At 36.6% G+C, this 21,382-nt stretch overlaps 2 protein-coding genes across 2 annotated transcripts in view; one reads left to right on the top strand and one right to left on the bottom strand.

The window, feature by feature from the left end:
* LOC145662643 (sorting and assembly machinery component 50 homolog) overlaps window positions 1-17,732 on the bottom strand; it is a 67,801-nt gene extending 50,069 nt beyond the window's left edge. Inside the window, exons 1-3 of the mRNA XM_081728424.1 lie at window positions 17,578-17,732; window positions 6,184-6,240; window positions 2,524-2,625 (exon numbers count right to left, since the gene is read on the bottom strand). Of these exons, the coding sequence (XP_081584550.1) occupies window positions 2,524-2,625; window positions 6,184-6,240; window positions 17,578-17,598 (180 nt within the window). The 5' untranslated portion in view covers window positions 17,599-17,732. The remainder of the gene's footprint in view (window positions 1-2,523; window positions 2,626-6,183; window positions 6,241-17,577) is intronic.
* Window positions 17,733-18,926: 1,194 nt separating this feature from the next.
* Window positions 18,927-20,969, top strand: CCT8 (chaperonin containing TCP1 subunit 8). Its single transcript, XM_081728425.1, has one exon. The coding sequence runs from the start codon at window positions 19,041-19,043 to the stop codon at window positions 20,676-20,678; it is 1,638 nt and encodes a 545-aa protein (XP_081584551.1). The 5' UTR covers window positions 18,927-19,040; the 3' UTR covers window positions 20,679-20,969.
* Window positions 20,970-21,382: the final 413 nt, after the last annotated feature.

A 21,382-nucleotide genomic window follows, 5' to 3' on the forward strand; every position in this document is an offset into this window, starting at 1 on the left:
AAAGCGTAATTCTTCCGTATCTCATAACGTGTCCAATTATCCTGTCTCTTCTTTCCAAAATATTCTTCAGCATACTCCTTTATATCCCGCCATTCCCAATATTCTTTCATTCGATACCTTCGATTCACATTTCGAAGCTTCCATTCTACGCTTTACCTCTTCTCCAACAGTCCATGCCTCACATTCATTCATACACCGCCACACTCCACCAGGCTTTTCTTACGTTCTCTGTCGTTGTTTTTAGTTAGAAGCTTCTCTTTTTCTTCCAATGCCTTTTTCTTTGAACTATTCCGTTTGTACATCTTATTTCCATCTACCATACTTCCTAAGTAACAGAATTCCCCCGCTTCTTACACCAATTGATCTATTTTGATATTTTTTTTTTCTTCTTTTCTTGCGCATATCGTAACTTTTGTTTTCCCCTTATTGATCTTCATACTGAATCTGCTGCTAAGTATTTGCATTCCGTTTAGAACCGCCTCTAACTTGTTCTCACTGTTTGTCAACAGTACGATATTGTCCGCAAATCAACGTGTGTGTATTTTCTGTCTATGAACAGTTATTCTTACTCTGTGCGTGCCCTTAATTTCTCTTATTGCTGCTTCAGTGTAGAGATTAAACAGAATTGGTTACAATGACCCCTTTCTCAACTGTTGCTTTTCCCTTCTTTCCTTCTACCTCTAATCGCTCCCTTCTGTTCTTTGTATAGTTATATATTATTTTTTGCTCCTTAGAGTTTGTTGCTGATCCCTTCAGAATGTTGAGCTATTTGTTCCATCCTCCAATATCAAACGCTTTCTCCAAGTTATCAAATGCTACGTAAGTTGCTTTTCCCACCGTAATTCTTTCCTCTATAAATTCTCCTAATGTAGGTATTGCTTCTTGCGTTTCGATATTTTTCCTGAAAACAAACTGGTCCTCTGTTGGTACTTCTATATTGGTTTTCAATCTTCTAATATTTTTGTCGAGACTTTTGAAGCGTGAGTAAGCAAAACTATCATTCTGTGATTCTCGCATTTCTCAGCACCTACTGTTTGTAGTATTGCCATTATCCTGCTCTTCTGAAGGCTGGTGGAACCTTCCCTTTTTCATAAATGTTGTTAATTAATTTCAACAGCCAGTCCAGAACTTCCTGTCTGGCACTTTGAATGTTTTCTGATGATATCTCCTCTCCAACTAGAGCTTTCCCATGTTTTAAATCTTGAATTGTTTTCTCAAATCATGATCTGAGTATGAAGCCTTTTCTAGTCTCTTCTTTTTACCTCCGCTATGTTTTCCAGTTCCTCTAATTGGCTGTTGTTTCTGTACAGTCTTTCTTAATATTCCATCTGTTTTTACTTGACTTCCAGTTTCAGTCATGGATCTTCCTTTTTATGCTTTATTACACTGGTCTTTGGTATTCGCGGTTTGAAATTCCTCTTAATATTCTTACAAGCCATAGCTATTTTCCCTGTCCACACCCTTTTCAACTTCCTCACATTCTCGTCTTACATATTCCTAGAAAGTCGGCATTTTCAACTGATCTGATTTCTCACTGTTTTGTACTTCCTTTTAGCATCGGTGTTATTGATATTCTTTACTTTTGTTCCTTCTCTCATTAATTCTAGAATAATTCATTCTTTCTTTGCTATTTTAAACTCGTGACCTCTAATACTTCCTTTGCGAAAGTAAACAGGCCATTTTTATGTATAACGATTTCTTGTTAATTTCTTTCTTCGTTAGTTCTTGTGTTATGTACTGTCTTCTTCAAGAAACTTTCTTGAATTTCTGTTTTTCAGCTTGCCTCTGTCAAGTCTATCGTTGTTTCTTATTTTCCCCTAACTTTTAGGTTTCCAAACTATGCTATGCATAAGTATCGGAAGTCAAAGAACGGCTCTGTTCGTCCGTCTGTCTGTCGACAGCAAAAACGACAGCTAAGGAGTATGGAGTTTTTTATTAAATTATATATATCGATTTTGTGTTTCATGACATATAAATATGCAATTACATTATGTAAATACATGAAGGGACCAATACTTTTTTCTTTCGAAGTGATTGCAACAAGTTTTAAATAATGTTTCAGAAAAACATAATTATAATCACTGAACGCATTAGAACACATGTCCAAACAATTTAACAGTACTGAAAAAACTAAGAAACAAAAATTATTAGTGTCTTAAAACAGAAATCAAAAGCTAAGTTAATTATACCAATAGCTTAATGTGTGTATTTCATTATTTTAACACGATATCGCCTCCAATATACTCTGCTCTGTAACTGGTTTCTAATTTTATACGCACCCTACTCCTATATCCAATATCATAGTAGGTTTCTGTTCCTCATTGGAAATTCCCAGATAGGTGACAAACTTTGCAAGTAATGATAACATATCACAGAAAAAAACAAATTCAATAGGAATACAAGCATTTCGGAAACAAGTACTTCTTGAAATTTCTGTATTAATAATAACTACTGTATACTTACGAAAAATTGAAAACCTAAATATTAACTAGAATTACGATGGTTAATGTTTCTGGAGCTTACCTCATTGAAATCTCGAGCCTGGAACAACTCTTTAATCCTAGAAGTTATGACGTCATCCTTTGTTCTTCCTAAACCATCAACATGGACCTTATCAACTCGAGCCTGTAAAATCAAACACATAAGATGATAGCTGTTCACTGTTCAGAACAGTTACACTGTTATTAACGATTAATACTTTAGAGCAGTGATTCCTAATCTGTGTGTCGCGCAAGTTTTAGAATTTAAACACTATGACGCACTTAATAATTAGTTAAAATCAATTTTGAGATAGGAAGTACGAGTTGCCTCCAGCAGCACACACAATGCTCAGTACTACACAGTCACTACTTTATAGTTTTTTACACTATTATTATTTATATTATTAATAATAAATCAAACAAATGTGTCACGATGTCGTAAGCGTTCAGTAAAGTATGTTATCAGTATTAAAAATATATATATAGGAAATCACGACTCTAGAGCAGCGTTTTTCAAACTGTAGTCCGCTAACCATAAGTGGTCCTCATGGACTGTCTTTACGGTGCTTTCAGACTGAACATTAGTCCAAAAAAGATGTAAAAATATGATCCAAGTGATCTGTAGATCGCACATTATAACTGGAAGTCTCAACAAAAGTCTGGAAATTATATAAGCTTGCGTCTTTCAATGGAAGGTCTTCAATGATTTAAAAAATCTACTAATACGAAACAACACATAAAATTAAGGTAATTTTAATTAATTTTATTTGAATTTCTACTTTAAAATTCTATATTTTTAATTTTAATTATTATTTTAAAAATACAGCATACTGGTATTAAGATATTATACAATTTGCAAAGGAAACAAGAATCGGGTGGTTCCTAGAACATTCTGATTAATAAAATTCAAAAGAAGCTTGTTTGAGAAGCATTGCTATAGAGAAATAATAATTCAAATATTGGGCGCATGCTGCCTTGGTGGTATAGTGCTCACGTCAAATGAGCAGGGTCAAATTTGAAGAATTCATTGTGGGGCAGACTCTTTACAATCAGAAATATTCTCATAAGTGACATTTTTTAATGCCAAAAACAAGTCCTTCAAAAGGACTTCTTGACTCCTTTGATGGCTCAGTAAAAAGGTTACAATGGCATGTTCAAGTGTAAGATTATGTTGAACTGATCACAAAAAATAAATAAGTAAAGAAAAATTAAAAAATAAATAAAAATTGTGGTAAAAATGGAAAAACGGCATTTTGGTACCAATCTCGTACGTTTTATGAACGATATCGATATTTTTAGTGGAAAATTTGTTCATATAAAACAGTCTGCATTATATTCAGCCAATCAATTTACTACCTACTAACTACCTAAAATGTTTCTAATTTTCATTAATTTCCCTTTCTCCTGAGCCCCGTCGTAACTACATTATTTTTAAAAAACATTTTTATATTATGTTATTTATCGGTGGTCTCAATTTTAGTACAGATGGCAAAGTCTCAGATAAAAGAATCAAAAGAGTTCGAATGTTATGTAGAATTATTGGACTCGTCATAATCTCTATCGCTGAAATAGAACAAAAGTATTCCAAATTTTGCTTACTTGGACAGATTTTCTTTTCCTTTCTTTCTTTCTTTCCTTTTTTTTTTTTAATCTTTAATATTTAGATCCAAATTGTTATTTGATGCTTTTACACCATTCTTTAATGCCATAGTTAAATGCCACACCATGCAAAAATTTTTAAGACTTCATGGAGAATAGCCACTTAGTGCGTACTCCATCTTCCAAGTGTTGCCAGAAAACGAAATTAAATTAAATCTTTAGTATGGTATAATGTACGTATTACCCTGTGAGCTATAGGAAATTATGAACACAAGTAATCATTGAACAGATGGTGAAACTAAGATAATGGAGGAAAATGAGGAAACCGAAGAACGCGATGTGTACCACAAACTCGTATGTCCTGCGATCGAATCACGCACTTTCTGCACAACTGAGTTGTGGGAAACTTAATTGAAGGTACACTATTTCACACATGGTTTATCTTTGATGTTTTTAAAATTACATTTCAATGTGGAATTTGGTGGGGGAAGGGGATAATCAAAACATCAAGTTATTTTAAAGGTTCCTTTATATGTCCTTGAAGAATAAGCAAATTCTCCTAAAAATACATGAACGCCTCAAGCAAAAAACTTATCGATGACCTTCGGTTGAACACAAAATACGAGGTCTTTGTGTACTTTTGGCATCCTACTGGGGTCACTTGTTGTTCACCTTCTCCCACATTAAACTGAAATAATAATAATAATAATAATAATAATAATAATAATAATAATAATAATAATAATAATAATAATAATAATAATACAAACTCCCAATTGGTGTACTTCGTTAAAAAGGAAGTAACTTTTTAGGACAGCATATACCAGACACTGTATAACAAATTCCAAAAAAAAAAAATAAAATAAAATAAAATAATAAATAAATAAATAAATAAATAAATAAATAAAATAAATAAATAAATAAATAATTTGTCTAAAAATGAGACATACAGCAATCAACAGATCTCATCGAGCTAAACGTAATGATATCAGTGAGAATACATCTAAAACTTCACGCTGTGCGATAACCACGCTACCTATTAACACGAAGGATACACTGATCAAATGACAGTATTTAGCATGGTTAATGAGCTGTAGCCCAAAATTACGATTAAGTCTTTTATTATTATTATTATTATTATTATTATTATTATTATTATTATTATTAAAATAACATGCTTGAGAGTAAATTCTCATTTTGGTGCTTTTCGAGAAAACGAATTTTTATAGCGCTGAAAAAATGACGTTCCTTGCGAATCTAATTACAATTCATAGTTTTTATTCTGCTGAAATAATTACTTAATTATATATTGTACCGGTATGAAAAATATACATTGTTAAGTTGCAGGTTATATCGGTATTTATTGCTAAATGAAAATAATACTAATCTTGTATCCGTACAAAAAGTAAATCTTCATTAAATAACTTCAGTAGTCTCTAACTTCTTGCACTCCTATGCTAATTCCATTGTAGATCCTCTCATCTAAGAACACCTCACATACTCCTAAAAATGACTTATAAAATCTTAACGGTGATGCACATACTACTTGTAAAATTCCAATATTGTACATAAAATGCCTTCTCATAATCTTCACAGTAAAAGACACGATACAGTTGATTAACAGGTTCACTGCCATGAGCATTTTATCTGGTGCTCACCTTTTTTCTCTGTGGGGCCATGATCACCATAGATGTTGCTCAACCAGATTCTTGAGCATCATATATGATATTCATATGCACCAAACATTATTATTATTATTATTATTATTATTATTATTAGTTTAACTTCCCATATTTATGCCCCGAGGCATAAGGGAGATGGTAATGGTGGGATGGATGATGATGGAATTACGAAAGCGGGGCGAAACGAAAGAGGCTCATCCGCCCCCCCCCCTCCCTTCCCTCGAAAAAAATACGAGCAAGGTGTTTGTCAACCACAAAACCCACTTAGACGGAACCGAGATGGCACCAGGGACCCAACGTGCCAGATGTGAGCGCACGCGGTCCCCCTTTTTGTTATTACAGATGGTTTCGTAGTACCTTAATCATCAAGGGAACGAAATCCTCAACATTGCAAACCTACAAAGTAACATAATATTACTTACCTTAACTCCCTCCAAATGCAACTGTCCACTGTCACTTTGATTTTCCTTAACATTTTCCTAAAAGAGAGAATAAAAATATTTTACTGTAAACTAACAATTCACTTGTTACAGGATATCTAGTTAGAATAATTCCTGATAATTTGCTCTTGTCCTGAAAATTTCATGAACATGTCTTATCTGAATTACGTATTTTCTCAACGTAACATCTCGTGACTGTAAAACTCCCCTCTACTTGTCAAATTTTTCGAAAATAGTAGTGGTACAGGGTTATCACATAAGTAATACCGTTTACTATTAATGAAACAAACACCAGAAAAAATTCCATAAATGCAATTGTCAGGCATCACAGTAGTTTCTTATTTCCGCAATCCTGTGAAGATATCAATCAGTTGTTAAATCTACTGCAGATAGAAGTTAGTGGACTATGATGCAAAGAACCTAGACTTTGTGTGTTGTATAGCTTCGGAATCACGTACAGTCTTGCCAGGAAAATTATTATGATGCATAAGAAAACGATTGAACTTTGTTATTTAAGGTCCGGTACACACCCTACGTGGGGAAGTTTTTCCCACCCAAATTCCGCAAACTTAGCACAGATGACATTACTCTAACAATGCAGCCCGTAGACATTCCAACTGCTGGCAGTAGATATCTGCCGCGAGTGTTTGGTACAGTGACAACAGCATGAAATATAATAATTCAGTTTTACGCCCCACGCATATACTCTATAGGATAAAGGAGACGAGTGATTAATGGAAGGGGATGTATATGATTTAATTCGTAGAATGGGAATTAAGAAAAAAAAGGGGAAGACCTCTAGAAAAAAAAAAAAAAAACGAATGCGATGTTGTTCACACAAACTCACTTGACCTGGAATGGAAAAAATTGGTCCCCATCATAGTATTAGGTTTCATTCGTTTTTTTTTTTTTTTTTTTTTTTCATATGGGACCTACATGCAATATTATTAGTATTTTTTGTTTTTGCTGAAAAAAATCTCCTTCGGCATACAGCCTTCCAAAATGGCTGCGCTCCTCTCGGATTGCTCGAAAAACTGAAAAACATGTCAAATTAGAAGTTTTATTGTAGAGAAACGAGTGCACTTAGTAACATAATCGCAATCGTAGGAGGAATATAAAGTAGTATGTTTCGGTGGAAGGGAAAAATTCGTCTGTTGGTCCAATAGGAATCGCACAATTCACTCACAATGTTCTCAACTTTGGTGAAAATTTTTCTAACTTCAAAACACTTTTATTTCTGTCCTCACGAGTCATATGAACCATTTGTTTCTAGCATCGAAATCTACTAGATAAGGTCTATTAAAAATGTAAAGGACTTACATCTCTGGTTATTACATCCTACGTTATACTATGATGAAAAGCTGAAAATTTCATTAAGACGCCATATTTGGACGCCATTTTGTCAAAACCTCACCATTTAAAAATCTGAATTTTTTACAACTATTGTACAACTACAAGTATATAACATCCGTTAACCGTTCATGCGGCTGCAGCCCCTAACGTTCGCAATTAATTACTGAAATTTCGATTTTTGTACTTGAAATGTAAATATTTCCGATGAGCATTTAAGTCCTTTACACACGGCGATTTGAAAGGTAGTATGAAAATTTTGAGAGCTGAATCCTGACATCAAATCAAGTAGAATAGTTCCTATAAACATCAGTCGAATTGCGCTTCGTTTTCGAGTTACACGGGTTCCAACACAGGACCCAAAATCGGCTCGCGACAATGGAAGATTATATATATTTCGCGTTAAATCAAAAACTATGCGCTAAAGTTATGATGAAATTCAGAAAGTTGATTTGCATCAATATTATGATTTTTACATGTGTATGGGCGATGCAATTCGATTGGCAGTGTTGCCAACTTGGTAAGCTTTTGTTTCCAAATGATACTACGTGGTATTCATTAATGATTATAAACATCACATGAAGCACAATTTTCCTCACGTCACCACAGTTTTCGAAAACTTACATGTTTTTCATTAAAAGGTTTTATTTCGTGCGTTATTGATAGTTTGCAACGTGAAGTGTTAATTTCACTTGATGTTTACCATCATTAGTAAAACCAAAATGTCGAATAAAAACTACGTTTGTGAAAGTTGTAATAATAATAATAATAATAAGAAGAAGAAGAAGAAATCTTTTTTTATTATTATTATTGCAGAACCTCTCGTAACTCTATGCATCAAGCTCCAACTTGTTCAAGAAGTTCTGCTGCAACCACGAAACAGTTTGTTGCGTGATTCGAAGTCGCGAACATCGTCCTAGTGTTCTCTGGAACCATGAAAATTGTTATCACTGGTAACATGATATTGTAGTGCACTAATTACAGTGTTTGTGTGAATAACAATGGAAAAGTCCTATTACAGTAAGGACCGTATTAAATGTGTTGATTATGCTAAAGGCATAAGAGGATTGTGTACAGAAAGAATTCTCGACAGAAGTTTTATCTTACGGTAAAATATGTGGATTGCGTACAGCGTATCTGCTCAAACGTACCATTAGGGAAGGATATGCAGCAGCGCATCCGTAGGGAGCAAACACGTTAGCGACTTGTGTGAACGTGTTGAAGCGAGAATGATGGAAACACGGTTTACTCATGTTAACTACATGCCTAACATGTCGGAGAACTTATCGTTACGAACCAAAAAACGCTGCACGAACATCGAATTCAGTTCTTCATGGTTTCCTTATGGACTATTATATGGTTTGAAAGCATGCATACAATCCAATCACATTTTAAAACATTATTAAGGATATCAGAGGTAAGAACATTCCTATTAGTCTAGGCATTAACTTGACAAAAGTACTCTCCTTTTCGAGTTCAAGGTCAAATCATGTAACAATTTGACATCCGATATTTTTTGAATATATACTCATCACTGATCACAAAAATGCCGGATGCCAAAAAAAAAAAAATAGCTCACGGGACAGAAGGGGGAGAAAGCCGAAATTTTAGCCAATTCTGTTATTCACTATAACTCCGTAAACATTGGAGCTAGAGCAAGCAAACTTGGTTTTATTTGTCTAATTGTCTTCTACAATTTAACTGTAGTGCATCTTTGAGCTAAATATAATGGTTTTCTCGTTATTTTCATTTTTACTCAGTTTTGGTTGTGCGTGACGTCAGTTTTTTAGCCACAGATTCTTTACAAGATGGAATTCGGAAAAATGTTTCCTCTAAAAGTTTCGTCATTTTATGCTCTTTCAAAAAATGTATACTTATATTTGTGTAGGACTAATAGTGCCTGAGTTATAAGAGACTTTATTCTGTCATGTGCGAAACTGATCACAGTGGGGCCCAAGAGTTACCGGTACTTCCCACAAATCGTAGATATTAGCAGCTGATGATTATTATTCATATATATATAATCATATATTCATATACATACATATATATATATATATATATATATATATATATATATATATATATAATCTTGTCTGTCTGCAAATATATAATCCTGATGATATAAGTCTGTCTATAATCTAATTAAAAATAACCCATTTTTAATACCAGTTGAGAGGCTTTTTGAAAATAACCCTGGTCAAAACAAAATTTCTCTGAACAATGAAAAGAAAGCTTTCTCTAGTACACAGTATAAGAAACTGCAAAACTGTTTCTTTGTACGTGTCCCTGATACCTTCTAAAACATGCACATACATGCAGTTTTTCATTCATTTTTCTGAAAAAAATCTTGTTTCGACAAGGGCTGTTTTTGCTACAAGTCCTTCGATTTATGTTCTACAATGATACTAAGCTTAACAGAGTAGGAACCAGATTTCAAAATTGCCTTCAAGAAAGAATCATGAACAATTTTCCATCCACGATTTTTAAGGCTTGAACTGTTAAATCTTATTTACATAAGAAGTACTTGCCTATTATTAAGATTGTGAATAGTTGCTATAATACAATAAATCTATAATAAGAAACGTAATAGAAGGAAACTATGCTTAAGAAATCTCTACACAAAAGAACAAATTATTTGATTTCTGGAATTAGTTCTGAATAATGTTATGCCACTCTTATATCCTAAACGATTGGATTGGATTCTTTGAGTTTAACGTCCCGTTCAGCAGTGAGGTTATGTGAGACATGGACCTACTAATTAACGTGGAATCCGAACACCGTGAGCTCCCGCCGGGAATCGAACCCGGGTCTCCTACGCCATAGGCGCATACGCTAACCGCTTAGCCACGAAGGAGCTCTATATCCTAAACGATAAAGAAATTTGTGATGCCTTTAATGCATCATTCAGTCCTCTTCATCACTCTGTTCATTAACTGATATTGAATTTTTACACTCGTTCGGACAATTACACCTTGGAGTGCACAAGAAACCGCGATTCTTACATTTCCATTTCAAACTTACACACTCAAATTTGACAGCTACACATGGTAATCCGTAAAGAAGCTTCGGAAATATCTTCGAGTGTTTTCAAAACTGGTCTCAGAATTTGGTCCTCAAAGTACCATCCGGCGTCTTCTGGCCTTGGTAGATCAATCTCATACTTATCAGCATTTCCTAAATTGCTGTATGTTAATGGGATCTCTTTATATGTTGTTTCAGAGCATCAATAGTTAGAGATAATCTCTCCAGGCTGCATTTCTCTAAAAATAAGAGGCTAGCTTCATCACAGATCTTCGCATTAACCTTGAGGAGCTTTGTGAAAAACAGTTAAGTCAAACTTCGAGAACGATGTTCAAAATCTTGAAGGGAAGCATGGAAAAGTAGATTCTAAAATGATACTTTATGCTCTGAATTACAATTCAAAAAGAATATTTGTGATGAGTAGACACACCGATGTATTCCTGCTGTTGATACACAATTATCAGACAGAATTTCTTTTAAAGAATTGTAAGTGATGGCGAGATTTCAAAGAAAAGAAGGTTTATTCCAGTTCATCACCTTTGCCACCAGTTATCTGAGAATGAGAAGAGAGGTAATGGCTTATCACGCTCCACTTAGATGCGACATAACGTCATATCCAGTTGCAACATAAAAAAATCAAGAACTGTCTACTTCCTCATGTCAGAAAACTGACCTTTTATTTTCCTTAGGACAGATTCCTTTATCAGCAAGCGCTATTGAATCTGCAGAACTGTTTTTCACAAAGCTCCTCAAGGTTAATGCGAAGATCTGTGATGAAGCTAGCCTCCTACTTTTAGGAAAATGCAGCCTGGAGAGATTTCCTCCAACTAGTGATGCACTGTAACAACATATAAAGAGATCTTATTAACAAACAGCTATTTGAGAATTGGGGATAAGTGTGAGATTGATTTACCAAGGCCAGAAGGCTCCGGATGGTACTCTGAGTACCATATTCTCAAGCCAGTTTTGAAAACACTCGAAGATATTCCCATGGCATCTTTAGAGATTACAATGTGTAACTGTCAGAAACTTGAGTGTGTAAGTTTGAAATGCAAATGTGAGAATCGCGGTTTTTTGTGCACTCCAATGTGCAGTTTTGTGGAGCTCCGAGCGAGTATAAAAATTCAATCAGTTAATGAACTGAGTGATGAAGACTGAATGGTGCGTTAAAAACATCACAAATTTGTTTATCTTTTTTGAAATATAAAGGTAACCAAGAAAGTTCTGTCTTTTTTTTTTTTTTTTTTTTTTTTTTTTTTTTTTTTTTTTTTTTGAGGTCCTGTGTTCAATTGGCCCTCACACTGTGAGTTAGAAATATGGCGAAGGCCAGTTGGTGGCGTGGGTATATCCAACATACAACCTGGTTGAGACAGTTCAGTTACACCGTGAACTTGCGTAAGGACAGTGTGATCAGAGACCTCCACAGAGCGCCATAAGAGCGTGTATGCTGTACGAGTTCAAACTGGGGTCAAACGCCGCTGCAGCGGGGCGGAAGATTTGCCAGGCCTTTGGTGATGGTGTCGTGACTACGCGGACAGTGCAGTGGTTGTCTAACAAGTTTAAGGATGGTGACACTCGAAGACGCACTACTTGCCAGAAGACAAACACATGTACAAAATGAAAATCGTCAGGCAGCGATTGGGGCGAACAGTCGCCGCATGTGAGAACCTGAGGCTACAATCCAGCGTGAGTCGAAAAAACATTCGGTAGCACTTCCATCAACTTGGGATGCACTACAAGTATGGTCTATGGGTCCCACATAATTTAACTCCGGGCCAGAAGGCAACGCTTGCAGACACCTGTGTTTCCTTGCAATCTCGTCTGAGGAAGAAACCATTTCTGGACAGGGTGTTGACATGCGATGAAAAGTGGGGCCTGTACGAAGCTCCACGGCGCCGTCATCATTGGTTAGCATCCCATAAACGGTTTTCAAGTCAGCCGAAACCAACACTGCACCAGAAGAAGGCCCTCCTGTGTGTTTGGTGTACTGCTCGCAACATCGTGCACCGCGAACTGCAACCTGCTGGTCAGGGCATCAATGCGACTGTCTACTGTCAGCAGTTGAGCCGTGTTCAAGAAAAACTCAAAACTCTGGAGCCAGCACTTCTGAATTGCAAAGGGGTCTTCCTATCATAGGATAACACTAAGCCCTACGTGGCTAGAATTACCCGGGACACCATTTTACGTCTTGGATGGGAAACACTATTGCATCCGCCATACTGCTGGGACATTGCACCGTCCGATTATCAGCTGTTCCATTCCTTGGACAATCACCTTAAAGAACGACAGTTCAAATCCCTACTAGAGGTGCGAAATTCACTTGATACATTCTTCGCTTCACGGCTCTCCAAGTTCTACCGCGATCGAATCCATGGCCTTCCAGGACGTTGGCATGAGGTCGTAGATGTTGACGGAGATTATTTCTGATCTTCCAGGTAAGTCTTAGGAGACATATCGATGTTCAAAACGGATGGGTGAAAAAGCGACAGAACTTTCTTGGTTACCTTTATATAAGAGTGGAATAACATTATTGAGAACTAATTCTAGAAATCAAATAATTTGTTCTCTTGTGTAGAGATTACTTAAGTATATAAATTCCTTCTATAGATTTATTGTATTATAGCAACTGTACATAATCTTAATAATAGGCAAGTGCTTCTTCTGTAAACAAGATTTAACAGTTTAAAAGCTGATCATTTATAAAATGTGTTATTGACATATCTTATTGCTTTTCTCTTACCGTTACAATAAGTATTAAGAGTGAAAGGTGGTAATATATATATATATATATATATATATATATAGGGTGACTCAATAAGAACGTACTAAGCCTATATCGCAGCTAATAATGCACATAGAGCCGTCAAACAAACAATTGAACTACCAAATCGTATGTGTAGAATGCAATAAAAATAGTAGCGACACCAGTGGCGTATCGTGAATATCCCCAAAGAGGATCATCTGCAAAATTTTACATGGAAACAGGGGATGGTTGTGTCTCCATTGAAACAAGCGCACAATGGGAGAAACGTCGAGAGGAAAACGTTGACATATTTCTTCCTCTGTGGCAGCAAGACGATCGCATTACGAGGTCAAAGTCAGATGATGCGAGGGTTTCAGCATGCGGAACCAAAGGGAAGAGTAAATACTGGCCTGAAACGAACGGGACGTACAATTGTACATACGCGAAATCACACCGTGTAAGTGGCGACAACAATGGCTTCAGCAAGAGACCAAGACGGGGGAAGGATACATACTGTAACAGCAAACAGAGGTACATTTGCTGCTGTTGAATAAGCTCTAAATAGGGAACCAATGACATACGCAATATATGAAGAGAGTGGTTTCCGTTTGGCTGCGACAGAAGCGCAGTGGATGGGGAGAACTATGATGAGGGACAATGTACGATGCTATAACAAAACGAAAGAAGAAACTATTGGTTGCAACGAAGAAAGACGAACCGAATGTGCTGTTGCCAAAGCATGGAACAAAACATGGGGACAGAAAGCTGAGGCGTTGCAATCAAGCCATTGGAGAAAGATGAGTGAAAAGCTAAAAAAATCAGCTTACCTTCTGCGGAGTGTAGTCGACGGCCCCTGGCTTTCACAAATGTTCAAAGTGATGTCCCCGAACAGCAATACAGCGATTTATTCGCTGTACGTAATTGTGAGCAACAGCTGCCAACTCAGCCACGTTGATGGTCCGGAATGCGGTTGTAATGTGGTCTTGCATGTTGCGAATTGTAGTTGGTCGGTTGTCATACACAAGATCCTTAATTCGACCCCAGAAAAAAAAAAAAAAGTCCATACAATTGGAACCTCTTCCGATCCAGCGTTGCGGAAATAGAACATTTAGCTCTTCCCTATACATGGCAGCATTATGGGCTGGACAGCACTCTAATAGAAACCACAGCGTCTGACATATATGGAGCGGTATTTTCTTTTCTAATAGCGGCTGTAGATGGTGTCGCAAGAAATCACGAAACATTGCACCTGTTAAATGACCAGCAAAAAACCATGGCTCAATGACCTGAGTCCCTACAATGCCACCAAACACATTAATGCGCCATCGGTGTTGCTGATTGACTTCTCTTATCCAGTGATGGTTCTCCGCTGCCCAGTAATGTGCATTGTGGAGATTCACGTTGCCATCACTGCAGAATGTCGCTTCATTTGTCCATAAAATGAAGTGAATGAAATTCGGATGTTCTCTCACGCGATTGACCACCCAGTTGCAGAACAGAAGCCGTAAATTACAGTCCGCATCACTTAGTTCTTGATGCATAGAGAGGTGGTAGGGTGAAAATGTGATTTCCACAGAATACGCAGGACACTACCTTGACTGATACCACGATCTCGCGCGATCTGCCGCGAAGATACATGAGGATTTACTGCAATAGTGGCAAGTACATCAATGACAAAGTCTTCATTTTGTACGACTCTTCTCCGGACACCAAAGCGTCCACGCATGTTGCCTGTCTGTCGCAGTCGTGCTGCTAATCTCCGCAGCAAATTGTGGGAAATAGCTTGTCGCTGTGGACAGCGTTCAGCGTATAATAGATTTGCAGCCCTATCATTTTCCCGGCATTCCCCTAAAATCATCAGCATTTGGAATGCCTCCAAATTCGTATACCGCATGAAGGTTATTTACTACCGACACTTCCTACTACAATCACTCAAACATCAACACAATCAAAGAGGTTTCACTGCTTGTGGAAGTTTCGTATTCGACCCGTCACGACCTGGTAATGAACAGGGGTAATAGAACTCAATGCACGACACCTTGTCCAGTGCACAGACCACTTTAACTCGTTGCAGAGGTTAATCATTCACGGAATCTACACGCTTGTGTTACCTGCTTTGGCTACAGCATCGCTGTTTCTGCCCTCTGTCTGACATAGCAGCAATCGCCCGTTCGAGGCCGCATAGACTATGTCTTGAGCAAGGTCATGTACGTGTTAGCTACTGGTTCTACAAGAGTACCACCATACAATCACTGGCAACGATAAATGAGTGTGCTGTTCGAATCAACGACAAACAAGCCCACAACACATGCTCCCGATTTGGGAGATATTTCATATTGTACGTACGCACACATGATACATCGCGTGTCCACGTCATTGTGGGTCTGGGCTACCCTTGGCTTAGGCCGCGAGTTAATCCTGCAAAGGCGTCAGCGGTTGTTTGCCAGGGCATGGTTTGCACGTACCCTCCCGGCATTCGCCTGGTGTGACTGGGGAAACCCTCGCACCATCTGACTTTCACCTAGTAATGCAACCGTATTGCTGCCAACGAGGAAGAAATATGCCAACGTGTTTCCTCTCAACGTTTCTCCCATTGTGTGCTTATTTCAATGGAGGCAACCAATCCCTGTTTCCATGTCAAATTTTGCAGATGATCCTCGTTGGAGATATTCACGATACGCCAATGGTGTCGCTACTATTTTTATTGCATTCTACACATACGATTTGATAGTTCAATTGTTTGTTTGACGGCTCTATGTGAATTATTAGCTGAGAGAAAAGGTAGTCAGTACTTGTATCTGCAGACAGTCAGATACAAGAGTGCAACAACGCCTCTAGAAGATAAATAGGAAAGGATATGACAAAGTTTGACCTCTAAAAGTTGTATGACATTTAATATCCTTTCGAACGATTCCAACAGTTATACCACTTTGCATTTTAAATTTTGAAGTTACCCCCGGTTGGAGGTAAGGTATTTACGAGACGCCACTGGTCTACTATTTTTATTGCATTCTCTACATACGATTTGGTAATGCAATTTTTTTTTTTTTTTTTTTTTTTTTTTGAAGGCTCTACGTGCAGTATTAGCTGCGATATAGGCCTGGTACATTCTTATTGAATCACCCTATATATATATCTTGTTCAAACAACCCTTGTCGAAACAAGTTTTCTTTTTGTTTTTCAGAAAAATGAATGAAAAACTGCATGTTTGAGCATGTTTTAGAAGGAATCAGGGACACGTACAAAGAAACAGTTTTGCAGTTTCTTATACTGTGTACTAGAGAAAGCTTCTTTTTCATTGTTCAGAGAAATTTTGTGTTTTGACCAGGGCTATTTTCCGAAAAGCCCCTCAATTGATATTAAAAATGGATATTTTTCATTAGATTATAGGCAGACTTAATCATTAGGATTATATACTTGCAAGCAGACAAGATTATATATATATCTACGATCTGTGGGAAGTACCGGTAACTTGGGCAGCGCTGAGATCAGTTTCGCACATGACAGAATAGTCTTGTAACTCAGACACTATTAATCCTACACTAATATAAGTATACATTTTTGAAAGAGCATAAAATGACGAAAAACTTTTAGAGGAAACATTTTTCCGAATTCTATCTTGTAAAGACTCTGTGGCTAAAAAACTGACATCACGCGCAACCAAAACCGAGTAAAAATAACAAGAAAACTATTATATTTCGCTCAAAAATGCACTAGAATTAAATTGTAGAAGACAATTAGACAAACAATATGAAAAAAGTTTGGATGCTTTAGCTCAAATGGTTACAGAGTTCTTGTGAATAGAAACGGCTAAAATTTCGACTTTCTCCCACTTCCCCTACCCCCCGTTTTTTTTTTCATCCGGCATTTTTGTGATCAGTGATATATTCAAAAAAAAAAAAAAAAAAATAGGATGCCAAATTATTACATGATTTGCCCTTGAGATCTTTTTTTTTTTTAAATTCCCGATGCCTAGACTATATGTATATTGAACATTTGTATTTACCGGTTTTGAAATAACATTCTATATTTTTTCTGTGAATTTCACAAATCTGAGATTGCGTAAACTAGGACAGCACTTATATTATAACGTAACACATGGGTCAAATATAACATACTTACGATTTAGATTGCAGCACATACAATAATAAAACATTCCAAAGATGAATGAAATCATCACCTAAAATGCTGAAAAATCAATATTAAGGTTATATCATCAAAATAAATTTATTGTACAGTTTCATCAACTATAGGCATACCTTTGCATGAACGGTTCCCATATTCACCACACACTCAATTACAACGAGAAGTTCAACCTAACATAACAATTTCATTTCTAATCGGTGGGTTTACCCACCTCTACCATTACTACAGGTGACCACGACCAATCGCGTCGTCCTCGCTGAGCATACCGGTGACCGGCATTTGTTGACGACATGCATTTTATAAACTTGAGCTGCAGAAAATAACTTTTTCGTAAAATAATAATAATAATAATAATAATAATAATAATAATAATAATAATAATAATAATAATAATAATAATAATAACAAACTATAAGAATTAAATTTCTTTAGTAAATTATTTCATATGGACTTCATCCCGTGTAAGTTTTCGCTAAAATTAGAAAGGTAACGCAACGCAAAAAAAAAAAAAAATGAATAAAAACTTCCATGCCGATCCCAAAGAAAAACGTACATTTTGCTTTGCGTTGACAAAACCCATTCTGGTACGGAACAAAGCCTATGGGTATTAGTGATGAACCTGTGAAAATAATAGCTCAGGATAAATAATTCCATAGGCAACATTCCGTAATGATTATCCAATATTTGTGTAGCGCATCGCAACACAAAATTATCAAAATTCAATTATAACTCTTTGTCGATTAGCGCAAAATAAAGCACGAATTTTGCATTGTTTGATGCTGTTAAAAATACATGTTATACTTAATATTGCAAATTTTTCGTTGGATTAACACAAACCGATATTGAATGAGTTCTTGTGCTTTCCATTTATCTTTGCTGGGTATTATTTTCTTCTTTTCCTTCTCCAGTATTAGGAAATAAATGTTTTTCCCCACCCCGAGAAAAGTATATTCATGGAATATGCTATGCTAATTGACATATAACAAGTTCATATATTTTTTTCAGTGCAACTGTAGGCTTGTTTTTTAGTATGATTAGCGTCATACTAATGCATGATTACTACAGGAAACGTGTTAGTGGAACTCTTTAGTATGGCACTAATCAAACTTCAAAACCACTCTACATAAGGCCCTGTGTGTCTTATATCGTAACAGTTTGTGTCGATGCAATGTAAAATCTGCGTTTTAATTGGCGATAATGGGCATAACGGTTAAATTTAATTATGTACATCATTATTATCTATGTTTATTCTTGGTAATAAACAGTAAAAAGTTCTTTCATGTTTATGTTCACGTTGTATCATGTAGGCAGAATGAAAATTATTTTATATTATAACTTACATGAAATGAACACGAAGGAGTAAAACACAGTTAGAAATTGCAGCGATTCCTCTGAACTTTATTCGCTTGTTCGAGGAAAGTCTGAAATGCAGAGGTTGAAATACTGCAGCGATCGCGATGCGATCAGAAGTTTCCTTGTGCTTCTATCGAGCGTGGTTGTTGCCGTGGTTGCTAGTGAAACACGTTCTTTTTGTGTGAGTAAATAATAATTAAACGTTAAGAAGTTATTTTGCGTGATGGCTCTACACGTACCAAAAGCTCCTGGGTTTTCCCAGATGCTAAAAGAAGGTGCTAGATATTTTTCTGGACTTGAAGAAGCAGTTTACAGAAACATTAGTGCGTGCAAAGAATTCGCCCATACAGTTCGATCGGCTTATGGCCCAAATGGTATGAATAAAATGGTTATTAACCATTTGGAAAAACTTTTTGTTACTAACGATGCAGCAACTATCATTCAGGAGCTGGAAGTTGAACACCCGGCAGCAAAAATCATGATTTTGGCTTCTCAAATGCAAGAATCGGAAGTTGGTGATGGTACTAATTTCGTGATAATCTTTGCTGGCGCTTTGTTGGAAGCTGCAGAGGATCTGTTGAGAATGGGATTAACGCCATCAGAAATTGTAGAGGGATATGAAATAGCTCTCGAGAAAGCTCTTTCCATTTTGCCTACATTGACCTGCTACGAAGTGAAAGATTACCGGAATGAAAGTGAAGTGCAAAAGGGAATAAAATCTGCAATTATGAGCAAGCAGTATGGGAATGAAGAGTTTCTTTCAAATCTTATTACGAAGGCTTGTGTATCTATTTTACCAGAACAGACTACATTTAATGTGGATAATGTTCGAGTGTGTAAAATTCTAGGCTCTGGTGTGCAGAAGTCTGAGGTGGTCCAAGGAATGGTTTTCAAGAGGCAAATTGAAGGTGATGTTATCAAGAAGTCTCAAGCCAAGGTTGCAGTGTATTCGTGCCCAGTGGATATCAACCAGACCGAGACAAAAGGTACGGTCCTTATCAAGTCGGCAGATGAATTAATGAATTTCAGTCGAGGCGAAGAAACTCTGCTGGAAGAACAAATTAAGGCAATAGCGGATGCAGGTGTGTCAGTGATCGTGGCTAATGGGAAATATGGTGATATGGCTCTCCATTATCTAAATAAATATAACATCATGGCTGTGCGTCTTACAAGCAAATGGGATCTACGAAGGTTATGCAAATCCGTGGGAGCTACTGCTCTGCCTAGAGTAACAGTTCCAACACCTGAGGAAATGGGATATGTAGATTCAGTGTTCGTCGATGAACTTGGTGAAACTTCTGTGGTGATATTCCGCTTGGAAAACAAGGAGTCTCGCATTGGTACGATTGTTGTGCGTGGTTCAACTGACAACTACATGGATGACATCGAGAGAGCTATTGACGATGGAGTCAATACATTTAAAGGTATAACTAGAGATGGGAGATTTGTTCCTGGTGCGGGCGCTACGGAAATTGAGTTGGCAAGGCAGATATCGTCGTACGCAGATACATGTCCAGGTTTGGAGCAGTATTCTATTAAAAAGTTTGCAACTGCGCTTGAGTGTTTCGTAAAGGTGCTTGCAGAAAATACTGGGGTGAAAGCGAATGAGGTGGTGTCGAAGCTTTATGCTGCTCATGAGGAAGGCAAGAAAAATTACGGTTTTGATATTGACGGGGAGGGGGCTGCTATCAAAGATGTGAAAGAAGGTGAAATTTTTGATTTATATGTTACAAAATTCTGGGGTCTTAAATATGCTACCAATGCAGCGTGCACTATTTTGAAAGTAGACCAGATAATAATGGCTAAGAAAGCTGGTGGTCCCAAGGCTAGAGCAGGTGGAGGTGATAGTGATGGTGAATAATAATCAGACGGTATTTATTATAGCTTTAATTAAAATTAATTGCTAGGAATTGCACTATTTTCAGCAAACTAAACATAATTTTTCATTATAAATAAAGTCAACTAAGAGTCCTTTTTTGTATAATTGCAAGAAAGCACAACTTCCAAATGTTGTGTGTTAATTTATGACGCTAATACATGTTTTTCTTATCACAATATCTTTCTTGTGCTTGTTTATCGTGAACTATCCATGTTACAAGGTGCTTGTGAAAGAACAACTTAATAAATTTGTAACAATTTGTTTTCACGATAACTGTCTCATACAATTTATTGTTCCTCTCAGTTATTAATAGGATGTACGTTGGTTTCGGGAAAGTGTCATGTGAAAAGGGCATAAATAGTACCATGAAGGCAAATTGAGTCGATCTACTTTTAACATCTTTTTAATTTTGTAATTTGTTTTAAAGTGAATTCGCATTCGGATGTTGAGTTGAATTTGAGCTTAACGTCCCGTTCAGCAGCGAGGCTATATGATACGTGGAATCCGAACCACATGAGCTCCCGCCGGGGCATTCAGATGTTTTGCGTATGTAAGGAACAGAAGACTTTTCCACAGTAACTTTATAATGTATGCTCCAGTTGATCACTTTATACACAGACATGAAAAGTAGTAGTTTAAAAATATTTGCGACAAGTTTGGTAGTCGCAATTTTACAGATAAGGTAT

This window comes from Thermobia domestica, chromosome 10, assembly GCF_964235325.1.
Source record: "Thermobia domestica chromosome 10, izTheDome1.hap1.1, whole genome shotgun sequence".
In the NCBI taxonomy this organism is placed as follows: Eukaryota; Metazoa; Arthropoda; class Insecta; order Zygentoma; family Lepismatidae; genus Thermobia; species Thermobia domestica.

Excerpts from the sequence above, each read along its gene's own strand:
- CCT8 (XM_081728425.1), top strand. The coding sequence starts at position 19,041 with ATGGCTCTACACGTACCAAAAGCTCCTGGGTTTTCCCAGATGCTAAAA.